This window comes from Mastigoproctus giganteus, chromosome 1, assembly GCF_048544385.1.
Source record: "Mastigoproctus giganteus isolate SK-2022 chromosome 1, ASM4854438v1, whole genome shotgun sequence".
NCBI classification, from domain to species: Eukaryota; Metazoa; Arthropoda; class Arachnida; order Uropygi; family Thelyphonidae; genus Mastigoproctus; species Mastigoproctus giganteus.
Window position 1 is genome coordinate 172,348,788 of NC_143575.1, and position 17,800 is coordinate 172,366,587.

At 35.7% G+C, this 17,800-nt stretch overlaps 1 protein-coding gene across 1 annotated transcript in view; it reads left to right on the plus strand.

Annotated features, from left to right (window-relative positions):
• Window positions 1-17,800, plus strand: part of LOC150091264 (TBC1 domain family member 2B-like) — a 175,453-nt gene that overhangs the window by 112,588 nt on the left and 45,065 nt on the right. Inside the window, exons 15-16 of the mRNA XM_090389863.1 lie at window positions 3,486-3,628; window positions 12,928-13,039. Of these exons, the coding sequence (XP_090245989.1) occupies window positions 3,486-3,628; window positions 12,928-13,039 (255 nt within the window). The remainder of the gene's footprint in view (window positions 1-3,485; window positions 3,629-12,927; window positions 13,040-17,800) is intronic.

Here is a 17,800-nt window from a genome sequence, read left to right on the forward strand (position 1 = left end):
GCATCTCTCTCATAGATCTCTAAATATGAGAGATCTCTCATCTCTCATATTGTGGAGTTATACTTCATAACTGTTTTTGCCATCATTGCATCACTTGGGTACCTACCCACTCACTGACGAAGGGCCAAATAGCCCTGAAACAGTGCTGTCTGGGTGGTGGTACCTATCTGAGAATAAGTAACACTAGTCTTCTCCTTAGGTGAAGCGTTACTTATTCGAAGTAGTGCAATATCATGGCAACTCGTTGTGAAGGCATTCACAATATGAGATATAACCTAAAACGATGCCACCTCAAAAATTTTCTGTTTATTCGAAAAAGTAAGATATTAAAAAGTCAGCTCTATCTTTAGCTGAGGATGCAATAAAACCATCGGGTTGTAATAGTACAGTGGTGGAAGTATAGATGTAGTCAGTTTGAAACCAGAATGCTCAGCTACTATTTGGATAAGGGGCAATTTTTCTTCTCTTAACATGCTGAAAATTGAGTTTTGATTAATTTATGTTTTACTAATATTGCAAGCGAAGTTCTCTGCAGTTCTTTATGAAAAGCAAAACGCCATATAAACTGATAAAGATTACCTTGCTATAATAATTTTTCCTTAAGAAAAATAGTTAATTTTTTTTTTATTCTCATTTTGTGAGAGTTTTTCTTTTCTGAAGCACATCCATTGAAATTCTGACAACATTCACCATGACTGTTTAATTGTTGTTTGTTCACATTTACCAAATTGAACTATTATTTACAAAGCTCTCATTTTAAAAACTTCAAAACTGCTCCACCACCATTTACCAAATTGAACTATTTATGTTTTAACCATTAGTACTATCTTTTAGTCAATATAAACATTTACGTAGTTAGGATTGTCTGGTATTTTGATAGGTAAGTGAACAAGTCATGTAAGATCATCTTGACCAGCTGGAGGTCTGTGCTACTAGAAAATTGAAGCCAGCTGGAGTTACAAATTACAACTGGGAAAAATGCATACTACATTAAATCTATGAGTAATCTCTTCCATAAACAGCAACTTCCTGATATGCAAAAACAATAGATCTGCACATGTAGCATCCGATAAGCTGTATGATTAAAGTAAGGAGAAAAACAACAGGCAGCTCTAGGTCAATAATTTGGTTTCTCACTCCATACTAATGCTGTGGAAGAGAAGGCTTTGCTGCCTATTATTTTTTCCTCTGCTGTAGTTATGATGTCAGCAAAAAGGAAACAGTAATCTTTGCTATTACATGTAAGATATTGATCGAATTTCTCTACATTTCTTTATGAAAAGCAAAATACCTGTAAACTGATAAAGATTTTCTTGCTGTAATAATTATTGCTTAAGAAAAATAGTTAAATGTTTTTTTTTTATTCTCATTTTGTGAGAGTTTTTCTTTTCTGAAGCATATCCATTGAAATTCTGACAACATTCACCATTACTGTTTAATTTTCGTTTGTTCACATTTACCAATTGAACTATTGTTTACATTTTAACCACTAGTACTATCTTTTAGTCAATATAAACATTTACAGATGTAGATAAACATTTACAGTTGTTATTTGTTAATATTCACTGAAATTGCCTTCTCCAAAACTGCTCTACCACTATACTTCTCTAAATTTCAGAAATTTTAAAATCTGGCACTTCTCAATTCCTGAGGTTGTCAGATTTTAAAGAGTTTGCTGTATCCACTTCTTTTTTGATTTTATGTATGCAATTATTCTCAGTAATATTTCTGTTACATGGCTCAAAATGCACATGGTGCAGAAGTCTTTTACAGTCCTGACTGTAGTGCTTTTTTTGGGAATAGGCATGAATATAGCCATCATTAGATCAAGTGGAAATTTTCCCTTGTTATGGATTAGATTAAAATTCTGCATTAGTCTCTTTATTGCTTTATTATTCAATATTTTTAAAATTTCTATAGATACTTCATCTGTTGCTTTTCCACCTTTCATAACTTTAATGATTTATACCCTCTTTTAGGATTTCAGTGCCTTCATTATTTCATATCTGTTTGATAATTTCCTCTGTTATCATCATATAGTCGCTTTTGTACAATTCCTTCCAAGTATGTGACGATGCAATGTTAGAGTATAGCAGTAAAAAGTAAAGTAAAGTGCAGCCATTATCAACCCACTGCAGGATGGAAGCCTCCTTTAATGACATCATGCTGAGGGAAATGGACCATAATCTGCCACACTGGTCCAGTGCGGGTTGGCAGATCGACCGTATTCAGCAGCCAGGGGCTTGAACCCCGGTCTACTCAAAGAGCGTGTGCTACTGCACTCCCGCTCCTGCCCACTCGGCTACGGAAGCCTCGTATAGCAGTAGGTTATCTTGAACTAGAATAGCAATCATTTGATGCACCATCAAAATATCACTGAATTTCAAATCAACAGCTCTAAAGCATTCCACCCAATGTTGAAATGATACAATATTTAGAATTAGAGAACATAACAGTGGGTTATCTTTAACTAAGACAGCAATCATTTGATATGAAATCAAAATATTGCAGTGGGACCCAAGAGATCCTACATTCTTGCAATACACAGAAGTTGCAAAAAAAAGCTTGTGGTATTTTCTTTCATCTAATTATTATTTCCTGGTACTTTAACCTAATTATTTTGTTTTTTTTTTTTAGGGGGGGTAGGACCTGTTTTGTCCCTGACAGATCCTGCAGACCACTGTTGGATTAAAAACAATATTAGTTACTTTAGGTCTACTTGTGGTAATGTAACCATTTCTTAACAGCCTAAGCCCAAGCTCTGTCAGCTCGGGTTGTCACAGGAGGAGCAACATGGCAGTAAAGACAGAAATGTGGAACACAGCATAAGCATTATTTCTCAAAATACTTGAACTTGTTTTGATAATCATACCATTGAAAATTATGGATTTTGGTAGACCCTGGAATTTACTACTGTACCCATATATTTTGACTTCTCACAAATTCAAAAAAAATTTGTATTTTTTAATACTTTTTAATTTTAATAAAAATTAATAATAAATTTTAAACTACTTTTTTTAATAAAACTAGAAATAAAACTAGAAGTAAAACTTCTAGTTTTATTTTGACATAGAATTTTCTGCATTTTATTCAAACAGACATTTTAATACATTGTTTTAGTAAATAAAATCAACCATTTGCACTACGTTGCTATCATAAGGGTGATTTCATTTGTCAGTCCTCCAGTATTGTAACTTTTGATATGTTAGCTCCCCAATATTGTAAGAGAGTGTATTGTAAGAAAGCTTCCCAACAGCTATAAAATTATCAGGGTTTTGTAGATTGGGTAGAAGTCCTTTGATTTATTCCCAAGATTGGTTTCAATAAGGAAAACTACTGGAGTTTGCATTTAGTGAAACAAACTTCAAGTTTTTGGCTGACTTTCTCATGTTGCTATGTTAATAACATTTGCAGAGTTACTTTAATGTCATAAGGTTTACATCAGCTACTACTTTCTTCAATTTCATATTTAGTATTCTTTTCAGGATCCAGAAATTTTCTCCTGGAGAAGCAAATGGGAAAATTTCATGGTGAATCTTGACAACAGAGAACTACAGCCATCTTTGGAATTGAAGTCATTAATTCGCTCTGGAATACCAAGAGAATATAAAGGCAAAATATGGAAAGGGTATGTAGTAGTAATTCATTATTTTAACTGGAAATTAAACTTTTTAGATGTGTCATTTAGATTAAAGAAGCACCATGTATATATTCAGTTATACAAATGTGCCCCAAACATGTATTGGGACAGCAAATGATAAAACATGTGATTAGAAATTGAAATCTTTAACATAAAGTCTGACCCCCATGAGCTTTAATGACATCATTAGCCTGGGAGACACTTTCTACAAGTTAGTTTTTGGTATTTGGAGACTGGAATCCTATTCCACTCTTCCTGTAGGATTGTGGAAAGTTCTCTACTTGAACTGGGATGTCTTGTTGGCTTTCAGTTGTTCCAGAAAATCAAGAAGTATTCAGTTGGATTCAGATCTGATCTCTGGTTGAAAATGATAAATTTACCACATTATTCTCCTGAAACCACTGTTACATTGGCCATACTTTGTGCAAGAATTGTTCAAATATCGCCTTTTCCAAAGGAAGAAAGAACTGTGTAGAACAATTCATTTCCCCACATCATGTTTCCATCACTTCTGTAATGTCCAATCTTTCCATTTGTTGCACAAGAATGGGCTGTGACATGCATTGCTGGAAGATAACTTTGGCTTATGAGGAGCTGTGCAACAATGTTAACCCATTCTGTTAAGCGTTTTTCTGATGATCTTTGTCCTACATTTATCCTAGTTCTGTCAACTGTCCCTTGCCACTATTCCAACATAGGAATACCTTTAAAGAAGTAGTCATAGATTCATATACAGGAAGTCCTCATTGTTCATCATAGTTACGTCCCTAGAACTGCAAAAAAGAGTGACAAAGATCAGGGCCAGTATAAAAATATTACAAAATAGAAAAACAATTGGCATCTGAATCCCTGCCTCCTCATATGTAAGCTATAAATAAAAAAAAAAAAGCTTTTAGTTAATTTCTGCAAGCACTCAGATACTGCAGCCTCATGTTTCTAAAAGAAAGAACTGATTTTTGGTTGTTTTAATTGCTTTTCTTTCTCTTTGTAACAGGAAATTGCATTTAAAATGATCAAACCATCCATGACTAGCATTATAAGCTTGTTTTGTTTTTGTTTTTTTTCACTTTTCCCATATTCTTGCTTTTTACACATATGTAAACTCATGCCTTGTCTGTTATTATCCTCATACCAGTGGGCATATGTTGTTGATTCACATCGTCATCTAGATAGCTAAGATTTTTTTTTTTTCTTTCCATAATATTGCTTCTTGTTTTTGTTACTTTTGTGGCACCCATGGAAGTAACATTTTATACTGCACCCCTAAAAACCACTGCTTTTTTATAAGATCTCACCAAAGTTGGCAGTATGGATAAATCTCATGCAATGTCCACCAGCTTCAAACAACCTGCAAATAATGTTGAATTATTGCTCCAATTGATTCATGTCTTTAGTCTTTTTCTTTTCTAACACAAAATTATCAGTTGCTGTTTCAGTTCATTTAGGTGTTATAATTAAGCAGGATTTAGTTTTCACACTTACATATAAATTTCATTAGAAAATGTTATTAATTTCAGTAATAATAGTAAGAAGTGTATTAAAACATCGCATGCTATTTTTAGCTTTTTTTTAAAAATTATTCTTGAAAATCGTTAAATAACTGAAAGTAACATTAAGGTTCCAATGAAAATATAATTGGGAAAGAACATTACATGGTTCCTATCCATACAGTAAAATTTATACTGTGTATATTAATATATATATAATAATAAAATAACACTATTATACCACGTGAAAATTCTTAACAAATGGGCTTTATTAAATTTAACCTCATCTTTACCGAACCATCTTGCTAAACCCCATCAACAAGAATTCTGAAACATCACCTGCTAACAAACTAGTGTGGTATTGAGCTTGTATTATGTATGAGTTTAATAAAATGTATTTGTTAAGAATTTTCACATAGTATAATAGTGTTATTTTATTATTATATATATATTTTAGTATAAATTTTATTGTTCCAATGAAATTTATAAACATTTTGAGAAATTCTCAATAAATACACAAAGCAAGCTGATTTAACAGTAATATGACCTGATGTGAACTATCACGGACTGTAGTGTGCATATGATAGACAAGTGGCCGTAGAATTAACAAAACAGCAAATAATGAGGATGCCGAGATGGACAAATATAGCTGACAAGATTAATGGAACAGTAAAAGACATCATGAGAGATTGAAGAAAAGTACTAAAGGCTACAAGAGCTATAAGGTAATCTATAATATTAATGCAGAAAGTATAAGGCTAGTGAAGGCTGTTCATGTGAATCATTGGCTAAGAGAGCAGAGAATCAGGACAAGGATTCTTCATGAATGTTAATATAAAGAATTAAAAAACAAATCAGTTTTGAATAAATAATGGATATGAGAAAGTTATGCATCACTTGATGGATGTTGCTGGCGAATTAAAAGATACTTTGCATTGATCTTTACAGATGAGAGAGAGACTTCGTAGGAAGGAGAAACTGTGTGAGTGAAGCTGGGCAGTATGAAATTAGTGATATTAAAATTACAGAAAATTGCTTATTAGAAAAACATATCATCCTAATGAAAGTAAGGCCTTCAGGGTTGATGACATATACTGAGTATTTTTGAAGGAGGAGGTGAGAGAGTTAATGTGATGTTGGTTCTCCACATGCAGCCAAAACAGCTTGTACCCGGCAAGGCATGGACACTGCACGATTTCTAAATGTGTCTTATGGTATCAGATGCCAACACATAACCAGCAGGTCCTTTAACTCCTGTAAGGTACGTGGTTGAGATGTCACAGATCGAAGTCCCACACAAACCACAGATGCTCAATGGGATTGATGTCTGGGGAATTTGGAGGCCAGGGCAATACCATGAAGTCTTCCTCATGTTCTGTGGACCAGTCTCAAACAATTCGAGCAATGTGGCATGGCGCATTATCCTGCTGAAAGACGGCACTACCAGAGGGAAAGACTGTTGCCGTGAAAGGGTGTACCTGTTCAGCAGTGATGTTTAGGTAAGTGGTAGACGTCAGAGTGCCCAGCACATGAATGACTGGACCCAGGGTATCCCAGCAGAACATCACACAAAGAATGACACCGCCGCCACCAACTTGTTTTTGTTCCACAGTGCATCCATGTGCCATCACTTCCCCAGATAAACGACGCAGACGTACCTGGCTGTCCACATGGTGCAACAGGAAACATGATTCATCAGACCAGACGACCTCCTTCCAATCACTCAAGGTCCAGTTTCAATGCTTGCGTGCGCATTGTAGGTGCTGTCGCCGGTGAACCATGGTTAGCATGGGTACTAGGAGCAGCCTGCAGCTATGTAGCCCCATTTCCATCAGGGTTTGCTGTACTGTGTGTTGTGACACATTACTCCCATCACCAGCATTCCAATTACTGGCAAGTTGCACCACTGTTGCCACTTGCCATCTGGGAGTGCCTTTGCTCACCTCGAGCATTGATGAGCCGTGGTCATCCAACACCTCACCGGCGCTTTGTGGGTTCTCTCTCCTCGGACCACTTTCGGTAGGTACTAACCACGGTTGACCGCGAGCATCCCATCAGCCGTGTCATTACAATTTGGCCGGGCGCCTCCGTAGCCAGGTGGGCAGGAGCAGCAATGCGTAGCACACGCTTCTCGATTAGACTGGGGTTCGAACCCGTGACCACCAAATACAGAGGATGCGGAAAATGACCACTGTATATTCCTGGAGCAATATGGCCTTAGTTGCTAATGCTCCTAAAAACCAAATAACAAAACAAACAAACAATTTGGCCTTTGTCAAACTCGCTTAAGTTTGCTGCCTTTCCCATCTGAAGAACAAGAGTAACACTGATTAATGGAGCTCAGTAGCAGGTGTTTTTTATACCGTGTTCCAACCTGCGCACATGCCATAGTTCACCTGCAGTTGCTTTGATTTACATAATGACTCACTGGTCATAATGGTTTGGCTCATCGGTGTATGTCTAATACTGACTGGAGTTAAATGATTTTGCAATAACACTGGCCAGTATGATATTTACCTCCACTAATATATCAACTGTTTGCGGTCAATTTTCTTGAATAGATTTCAAAAATAATTCTTAAAATATTACATCATATCACAATTTCTACATATACAGTTTTTTGTGTTTACCTGTAATAAGTGCATCTTACTACAATTTAGAGAAGTGTATATGACACTGATCTGTTCTGTTACCTGCAAATAATAATACAAAGGGAGGTTGAAAAGTTTCTCATAGAATGAATGAAAGTTGTGAAACCCATTTATTTTTCAACATAGTTCCCCCACCTTTAAATCAACACACTTTCTGGCACAATCCACTAGCTTTCACAACTCAAATAAAATTCAGAAGATGTTGACTGGATGCAGTCAACATCTTCTGAATTGAAACTTGTTGACTGCATCGAAACTTGTTGACTGCATCCATCATAGCATTGTTACTATTGAATTTCTGTCCTATCCAGTCCTTTTTTTTGAGATTCGGAAATAAAAAATAGCCTGATGGAGCCAAATCTAGTGATTAGGGGAGATGCTGAATAACTGAAATCCAAGTCATGCAGAGTTGCCTGAATCACAAACACTGTGTGCACTAGTGAAATTTTCTTGATGCAAGATTACTCCTTTGGCCAATTTTCTGCAACTCTTGAGCTTAAATTCCTCATGTAAATATCTCAGTAGGTTAGAATAATACTCGGAATTGATAGTGGCATCTTATTCCAGGATATCAACCATGATCTCTCCTCCTGCATCTTAGAAGGTAGATGCCATGACTTTCCCAGCCAGCTTCTGCACTTGAAAAGGAGGAGGAGAAGAGAGATGCTTCTACTGTTTCGATTGTTCTTTGTTTTGTGGTCAAAGTGATGTACCCCTGTTTCATCCATAGTGGCATACTGTCCTCAAAACTGAGCTTCATTAGCTTAAAAATGCTGCAAAATCTCATGACTACACCTCACCACAAAGAAACCTTCGTAATTCCTAAAACATTCACCACGTATATCGTGAGATTGCTCATGGGAGATGTTGAATGTTGTCTCGGTACACTTCAGTGTTGTCTGTCTTGCATGATCAGATCATGAATGGCATCCACATTCGCAGGTGTCAACATGGTAACAGGCCGCTATCTTTAACACTGTCAACACTTAATATAATTGGATGGATTCCATCCAACCCAGGTGGTCTTTTTTATGTCCATCCTCAACAATTTCTCCTCCACTTTCCCTTCAGTTATTACATTAAGTCATTTAGCTCCTCGTTAGAAAGTTTGATAAACTTCTGCCATCTCCTATCCTAAAAAATTCCTCATGTGTGAGTGAATGTAGATGCAAAATACCTATTCAATTTGTCTGCAACCTAAGCTGGTTCATCAACAATTAACCCATAAATATCGAGTGGCCCAATGTGATTCAACCCATTCCTTCTACTGTTAATATAAGCATATAAGTCTGCTGTTTTTCTGTGCATTCTTTTCCAGAGACTTCTCATAATTTGCCTTAGCTTACCTAACCTACTTTGTGACTTGATTACAGACTAAATTTTATTTACCATAGGCTTCTGTATCAACTGATAATTTATATTCATACCATGCACTTTTTTTCTCAGCCCCATGTCACAGTGGTTGTGTGTGTGCGGGCGGGCATGCAGTTCCTAAAGATGTTCTCATACCCCATTATTGTATTTCTGTGATGATCAGCATCTCTGCTTAGCTAAATGTGTGTTGTATGTCTATCCATTTTGTCAATATTTTTACCCTTCTCCAATCTAAAGGAATCCTTCCAAGTCCAGTGATGCTCTTATAATTAAGCTTAATGGTTTATGTACTCTTTTGCACCCCTTCAAAATTACTGACTATATGCCATCAACCCCAGGGGCCTTACTTGTCATTAGACTCTCCCTGATGATTTTCTAATGAATAACCTTCTGTAATTGCAATACCACTAATTTAATTAAGGGAAAATACAAATTGGTGAAAGTCCCTCTGCTAATGTTGTTTAAAAACACAAGAGTCTAAATGTATAGTGTTCATGGGCCAGAAACTCTTGAAAGTGTTGGCGCATTATAGCCTTAGTTGCTAATGCACCAATAAAACCCAACAACAAACAAACAAACAAACTTGAAAGTAATGACACTAATCTTTTTCACAAATTTCAGTAGTCTGTTCCATGACCTTCTAAGAAATTTCCATATTTGGTTGGTGCACTGTAAAATCATTTATTTGAAAAAGGGATGACACGTGTTACTCCATAGCAAATGATATTTGTATAAAGGTTAAATGGTTATAAGAGAACAAGATAACCACCACAATACAGGTACTCTACTAGAGTATAGGTGGACAAATATAGTTCTTTTTTTTTTTTTTTCTTGGTATACAGTAACTCTTTCAATAAGTGTACTTAGCATTGGTACATGGTTAATAGCATCTTCCTTTACATGAATATCATTTACAGTAAAAACATATGCCATGAGGTGAAATCTCCTCAATCAGCTCTGATACTGTGCTTAGGTGAATAATCAGTGTGAAAACTAAACTTGCTGATCCTTGAATGGTTTGCAGATTTTTTAAGTATATCTGTACTCTTAACAGGAAAATAAAGAAAATACTATAGTATTTTCTCTATGTAATTTATCATAGTAGCAAAAATGATTTTACTGTATTGTCCCATATACAATACAGATACCATCAAATACGGAGGATGCAGAAAGGTCAGGGAGTGACACCGCATATCCCTGGAGCAATATGGCCTTAGTTGCTAATGCTCCTAAAAACCAAATAACAAACAAACACAAACAACCATTGATGGATGAGGCTACAGATACCATTTTTGTAGAAGTGGTGAGGTTGGTCTTTTAACCATGACTCTGTTGCAGAAATGAGTGTCTCGTCATCAGGGGAGTGGGTCCCCTGAAGAAATGATTTGAGGGAAGGAAACAAGAAGTCCGATGGTGCAAGATCGGGTTGAGTAGGTTGGATGGGGCAGTATTTCATATCCACAAGTGACCGCTTGTGTTGTTGCAATTTCAGAAGTGTGACCTAGGGTATTGTCTTGAAGCATTCTCACACCTTTGGACAGCATGCCATGCTTACATGTTTTGATTTTCTCCCATAATTTTGTGAGTAAGTTGGCATAATAGGCACCTGTAATTGTTCTACCTTTCAGCAGGTAATCAGTCATTATTACGCCTTTCTCATCCCAAAACACTGTCAGCAAGACCTTTCCTGCTGATGCTTGGACCCTTGCCTTCTTGGGAAGTGGGGAACCATGATGTCACCATTCCATGGACTGCTTTTTACTTTCAGGGTCGAAATGGTGTATCCAACTTTCATCCTGAGTGATTAGACGAGAGAAAAGGTCTTCCTCATTTTTTTTGGCACACGGCTAACAACTCTTGTGATTTCTGTTGTCAATCAGCCTTCTGGAAACCAGTCAATAATCAGGGAATCCATCTTGCACTCAATTTCCGTAAATGAAGTTGGTCTTGAAGGACTGTTTCAACAGAGCCCACACTAATCTTCACCTCCTGGGACAATTCACGCACAGATATCCGGTGATCTTACATGATTAATGACTCCACTTTTCTGATTGTGCTGTCATCAATGGCTGAATGGGGACGACCTGGAATGGGCTCAGATTCTACCGATGTCCGACCACACTTAAACTGTCTGTGCCAGTGCTTCACAATGCCATAGGATGGTGCTTCATCCTTATAAACAGCAGTCAAATCCTCGTGGATTTTTTTAGGAGTTTCCCTCTTCAAGAACAGATACTGGATTACAGCTCTGGCTTCAACTGTGTCCATGATGCTACTTCATCACATGTTCAGCTCTGTAAGAGAAAAACAAATTAAGACATAGGGCTGAAATTTTACACCTTGATACAGCATGGGTTTGTTAAAGGGAGCTCTTGTCTGACCAACTTGATTGGATACTATGATGTGGTCACAAAGGCACTGAATGTCAAAAATAATTTTGATATCATATATTTGGATTTCAGGAAAGCTTTTAATACTGTTACACATGGAAGACTGCTGTACACATTTGTATGGCATTGAGGGATGGTTGAGTTGGAGACCACAGAGAGTGGTAATCAGTGGACACCATTCTTCGTGGACAAATGTTAGTAGTAGAGTTCCCCAGGATTCTGTGCTGGGCCCATTGTTGTTTTGTGTATTCATCAGTGATATTGATGAAGGTATATCAGGATTAATGTCCAAGTTTACAGATGATACAAAGGTTGGCAGGGTTGTTAACGACAGTAAAGACAGTATGCTACTCCATCTGCATCCAGATAAGTTGGGCAAATGGGCTGAGAAGTGGCAACTGAAGTTTAACATTGACAAATGCAAAGTACTGCATATGGGTAGCAATAATCCAAGAGAAACGTACCAACTGTGTGGTACTACACTCAGGGAAGTGGGAAGTGAAAAAGACCTGGGGGTAATTGTGCAGGCAAATATGAAGTTTGCTGAACAGTGTAGATGGGCTGCCAGGGCAGGTCATGGAGTCTTGTCAATGATATATAGGAATTTTGCTAGCAGGGACAGGGAGGTGATTATCCCATTGCACAAGGCAATGGCCAGGCCACACCTAGAGTACTGTGTACAGGTCTGGAGGTCTCATTTTAGGAAGGATGTAGAGTTGTTAGAACCAGTACAAAGAAAGGCAACAAGATTGGTGAGGGGAACAAAGGGATGCTGTTACCAAGAAAGGCTTAAGTTCTGCAAATTGCAATGCCTGGAGAGTAGTCACCTGTTAGGTAATCTGATTGAGGTGTATAATGCCTTGAATGGGTTCAGCAAGCTGAATGCTGATGGGATTCTTCCTCTTGCTCAGAATAAGAACCAGAGGAAGCATAGATTCAAATTGAGGAAAGACAATTGAAGAATAGATGTACAGAAATTTGCCTTTAGCCAGCGGGTGGTTGATTGGTGGAACAAACTTCTATCTTTTGTTGTGGAAGTTAATAGGCTAAATAAATTTAGGCTATCAACAGGCATTTGGAATAAATGGAAGGGTGAAATGGGTTTTTCTTTTTTTTGGCTGATGCTGCATAAGCTTGCTTTCTTGCATCGTATACCCCTAATAATGCTAATCCTATTTTACTTTTAAAATTACCTGCAAAGGAAACATTTTGCTACCCATTCATTTGCAACCACAGATAATAAATCTCTGAAAATGACATATTTAATATGTTGTCCTCCTCTCCTCTCTCACTTCTGTTCTATCCAGCATATTTTGAGTCAATTTTTGTTATTTTTAGTTTTTCATTAATAACTGGAGATCAAAATATTGGCATTAATTTTATAGCTGTATAGATATGAGGACTAAATCTTTGAGAAGAGAATTGGGACCTGACTACTATGAAAATCTGTTATCTTCTAGTATGATGACTTCACTTCTTGACCCTGCTGTTAAACAAGTATTTATAAATATTTTTATTAAACTTCAATTGTTTAAGTAAATACATATCTTTATTAAACTTCAGTTGTTTAAGTAAATACATATCTTTATTAAATTTCAGTTGTTTAAGTAAATACATTTTACTTAAATACTGCCATGTTTAAGTAAAATGTATTTACTTAAGCATGACAGCGATAGCTTTACACAGTATAAGCAGGGATGGAAATGGAGTGGTGCTCAGGGGTTTAATGCACTCCTGCTGGTTCTAGCAATCAAAAATGTTAATAAATAAGTGATAAGCATAACCATCATTGATACCATTTTTCCAATTCCAAAACACCATACCAAGTGCTCTATATCCCTATTCCAAAATTCCATTTCCATTAATAACTTCTAGGTTTTATTTTGTTTCATTTTGTTTCCATAATTTATTTGCCTATCATACTCTTGAATGATAAAAAGTTAGTGGCAGTGTTTTTTGTATTATTCAAGATACTGCAAATCATATTTTGCTGACATTTATTTGCCTTTTATATTATTGTCTCATAAGTCACTGAGCCTTGAGACAAAACTCAGTGACTTAAACTAAAAACATTTCAGTACAAAATATTCTGGGGATGCATTTTGTTTTCTCTTAATTATGTTTTCAGTGTTTTTGGAACTGGATATGTTTGAATTACAAAACTAGCACAAACAACAAGAAATGTAGATAATCAAATAATTTCAAGAGGCTTTTATAAGAATAAAGTTCATAAGTACAGTAAGCTTTCTTTTTCATAAAAAAAAAATAATCCGACAAAAGAGTAGGTTAATTATTGTGTATAGTGTTTTAGAAATTTCGATTAGTATTTTTCATGCCTTCTCAACTAGAGCTAAAGAGTTGAAATATTCTTTCCTTTCACATCAATATGGTTTCACCACTTGTTACTTCTGAGAGGTATGGATTCAAATCCCAGACTTCTCAAACCTGGAGACTGGACGATTCTTAAGTCTTTTCAATCAAGTCTATAACTAGCCAATCTCAGGTAGAGGAAAGCAGGATCATTTCACATGAGTATTCTGGGTTTTTCCATCATACGTCATGCAAATCAGCCCACAAATACACATTTATGCAGACATAATACACAAAGATATTATATCTAATTTCACTCTAATTCTAGATTCATTTTTTAATTATAGTAATTTTTGATTTTCAAAACCAAATATTTGGACAAACATTTGGCCTTCACATGGGGTTAGGAATTTCAGCTCCCTTATCAGAAATCTACTTAGCCGCTATCGAAAACCAGTAGAGTAAACCCCCGCTATTCGCGATATCTGTATTCGCGGTTTCGTGTATTTGCTCTCGCTGATTTAATACAAAATGAAACCAGAAAAATGCGAATTTTAAAGCACAGTGAACATTTTCCGCCATAAAAAAACGTGTGTGGCTAAAATTATCTTTCCCGGTCAAAACAGTGCTCAGTGAGTGGGGGGAGAGGGGTGACAAAATCGCGAGCGTGGATGTTTCTCGCTAATCATCGTTCAGTATGTGCTATGCGCTTGTCATGGAAGGTTTTGTCGTTTGCTTTTAATGTATAAATTGATATGCTTACAAATCAATTTATAAATTGATATGCTTACAAAAGTGATAAATCTACCGTTTTGCAGTGTAAAACAGACTTTTTAGAGTTTGTTAATGGAAGAAAGTGACTTTATTGTGGACAAGTTCTTTCTAACCAGTACAAAAAATATGGCTACGAATAACAAGGGATATGTGAAAAGATCAAAGGTGATGACATTAGCGAATAAAATTAATTGAGTTATTAGATAAAATTTCTAATGGTGAAAATGTCTCCTCAGTGGCAAAACATTATAAAATCAATGAGTCAACGGTACGATCAATCAAGAAATTGGAAGAAAAAATCCGCCGTAGTGTCCATGAAAATGCGCTAATAGCTTCAAACATTTGCTCTGTAACTCGTGATGTTAAATTAGAAAAAACGGAAAAGGCTTTAAATCTGTGGATAGAAGACTGAACTCAAAATAAAATTCCGTTAAGTTCACTCATCATTCGTGAAAAGGCAAAACTCCTTTATCAACACTTTAGCGAAACTGATGATAGCACTGGCCGGATAAGTTTTTTAGCTAGCAAAGATGCTGGTTTGGAAGATTTGTTTGAATTTTCTAATAAATATTACATTTAATATTAAATTGTTTCTTATTTTCATTTCGATGCCATATGCTTGCATTTCACTATGTACATAGTCATATTATGAAGGTACATATAATACATACATAGACAACATTTTAGACCAGTTTTTCTTATATATTTCATACTTTGGAACGGAACCCCTTTATTACTATGGGAGCCATAACTCAGTATTCGCGTTTTTGGTATTTGCGGCATTTCTCAGGAACGTAACCCCAGCTATTCGTGGGGGTTTACTGTACTTCAACCTTTCCCTCCTGGTATTAAACTTTACATGTGATATGCAGATGACATATTATTAATAGGAAACAGAGCCACCATTGATAATCTTTTTATTAAATTCAATACAATACATGAAAGATTAAAATACACACTTGAAATAGAAATCGACAATAAAATCAACTTTCTTAATCTCACAATATATAAAATAGGTACCAAACTAGGAACCAAAATCTACAGGAAAAACACACACACACAGGGGAAAATATCTACATTTTGAATCACATTACCCACTCAGTACGAAAAAGCCTGTTCTTTACAATCAAATCCATGATGCCATAAAGTTCAGTTCTTCGCAAGACGACTTATCCGCTGAATTACAATATCTCACAAAGAAATTCACAGCCAGGAAATATCCATTACAATTAATTCAACATACAATTTCTGTTGCAAGGAATAATGTCAATAACCTGCGTAAACTGAACACACGTATTATTCTACCCTATCACAGCTGTCTCGCCAGACAATTCCGCCAAGTGTTCGCAAACACAGATATCACGTTAATATTTTATTCATACAGTAAATTAAGGACTATGTTTAATACATATAAAGAGACACACAAATATCCAATAAGCAACATCAATGACATGATATATTTAATTAAATGCCAACCCGGTTGTAATGCATGCTACATCAGGAGCGCTACCACAAAATACGGTTCCACCAAAACTTCCAATACACGTGCTTATTACCATTACAACAGCTTCTGAACTAATCAAACCAGCACCAAACTTACACAACATGTACATTCTCACAACCCCCTAGTCGATTCGGCTATTACATTTATTAAATTAAGATCTAGTTACAAAATCTTCCAACATGAAGCACTTGTCATAGAATGGTGTCACCATAATACCAAACTTAACGTCCTAAATATGAAACTACCTACCAACCTCTCCCCAGTCTGGAATCTTATGCACATAAGATTCCCACGTCTCAAAATGCATTGTGGGAACATAGAAATCCTTTAAATACACGGTTTCCTTTTTTCTTATCATTGCCAACCGATGACGTTTAATACGAAAGTCGCTCGAGTGACTATTGGCCTTGCTTATTTCACATTATTTTAAATTTCAGTTTTTCAAATGACAACCAGGGACGAAGTAATGCACTTCTACTTCCTTGAGCAAATTTTAACAATTTCGTATTCATTCAATTAACTTATTTCAACTTATTTTAATTTATTTTAAACTTCAACTTAAACTTCATTTCCACCCCAACTTCATGTAAATAAGCAGTTCGATCAAGGTGAGTACCATCTATTAAGCTTTACTGCTATTCACACTATTAAGTCGATTATATAACGGTGCATTAAGAAGTTCTATAAATCATCTATGTGTTAAATAATTGTATTATTATAGTAACAATTATTATAGTTCTAATAGTAATAACAATTCTGTATTCATCAATTTCAAATTTTATAGTTTGTGGTTATGTTTAAAATGTTGTAGGTGTTTTTTATATATATATATATATATGTAATTAGATATCTTATCAGCATTGTCAGTGAAGCATGTATTACAAAAATATCACTTCTGATCTAATGAAAACACTTGTTAATTTTTTAATAAAAACACTAAAAATTGATGTAACTTCTAGGGAAGGTTCAAGGAAGGGCATATGTGTTCTATATCCATATGAAGAAGTGGCCTCCAGAATAACAGACCTAAATACAGTATTTGAGTGTGATTTCACAATCTTCTTATAGAGAGGGTGAACAACACCCTTCTATCTCTCTCTCTATTGTCATGCCTATAAATCATAGACAGGACACCATGTGCCTTCCTAACCACTTGTTTATATTGTATGGTATATTTCATATCTGATTATATAATATTCTTGTTTATATTCCAGCACAACCACAAGGTCAGAGGAGTTTACAATAAATCATGAATATGATTGTTAATTGTATTTAGCAGTCATGCGAGCTTCAACCATGATCCACACAAAGAGCTTGTGCTACTGCTTTCTTGCTTCTGACCACTCAGCTACATCAAAAAGCAGGGATTGATCTTGCTTAATTTTAGGTACAGCTGCCAATTTTTGAAAATCTGGAGGCTAAGTAATTGTAAGTAAGAGGAAGATAGGAGATTTTTTTGGCTAAAAAAAAGCAAATATCATAACTCCTGTCTTTTTAATCCTGAATAGCTCATAAGTTACCCCTGGATTTCTGTTTCCCAGGTGAAAAACCTTACAATAAGAAGTTAAATTCTATTTACCATTTTTCAGATCATATCGACAACTAATCCAAGTCATTTTGGAGCAATTTAGTGGCTTCATTCTGGTTTTTAGTCACCCTTCCTCCCTTCA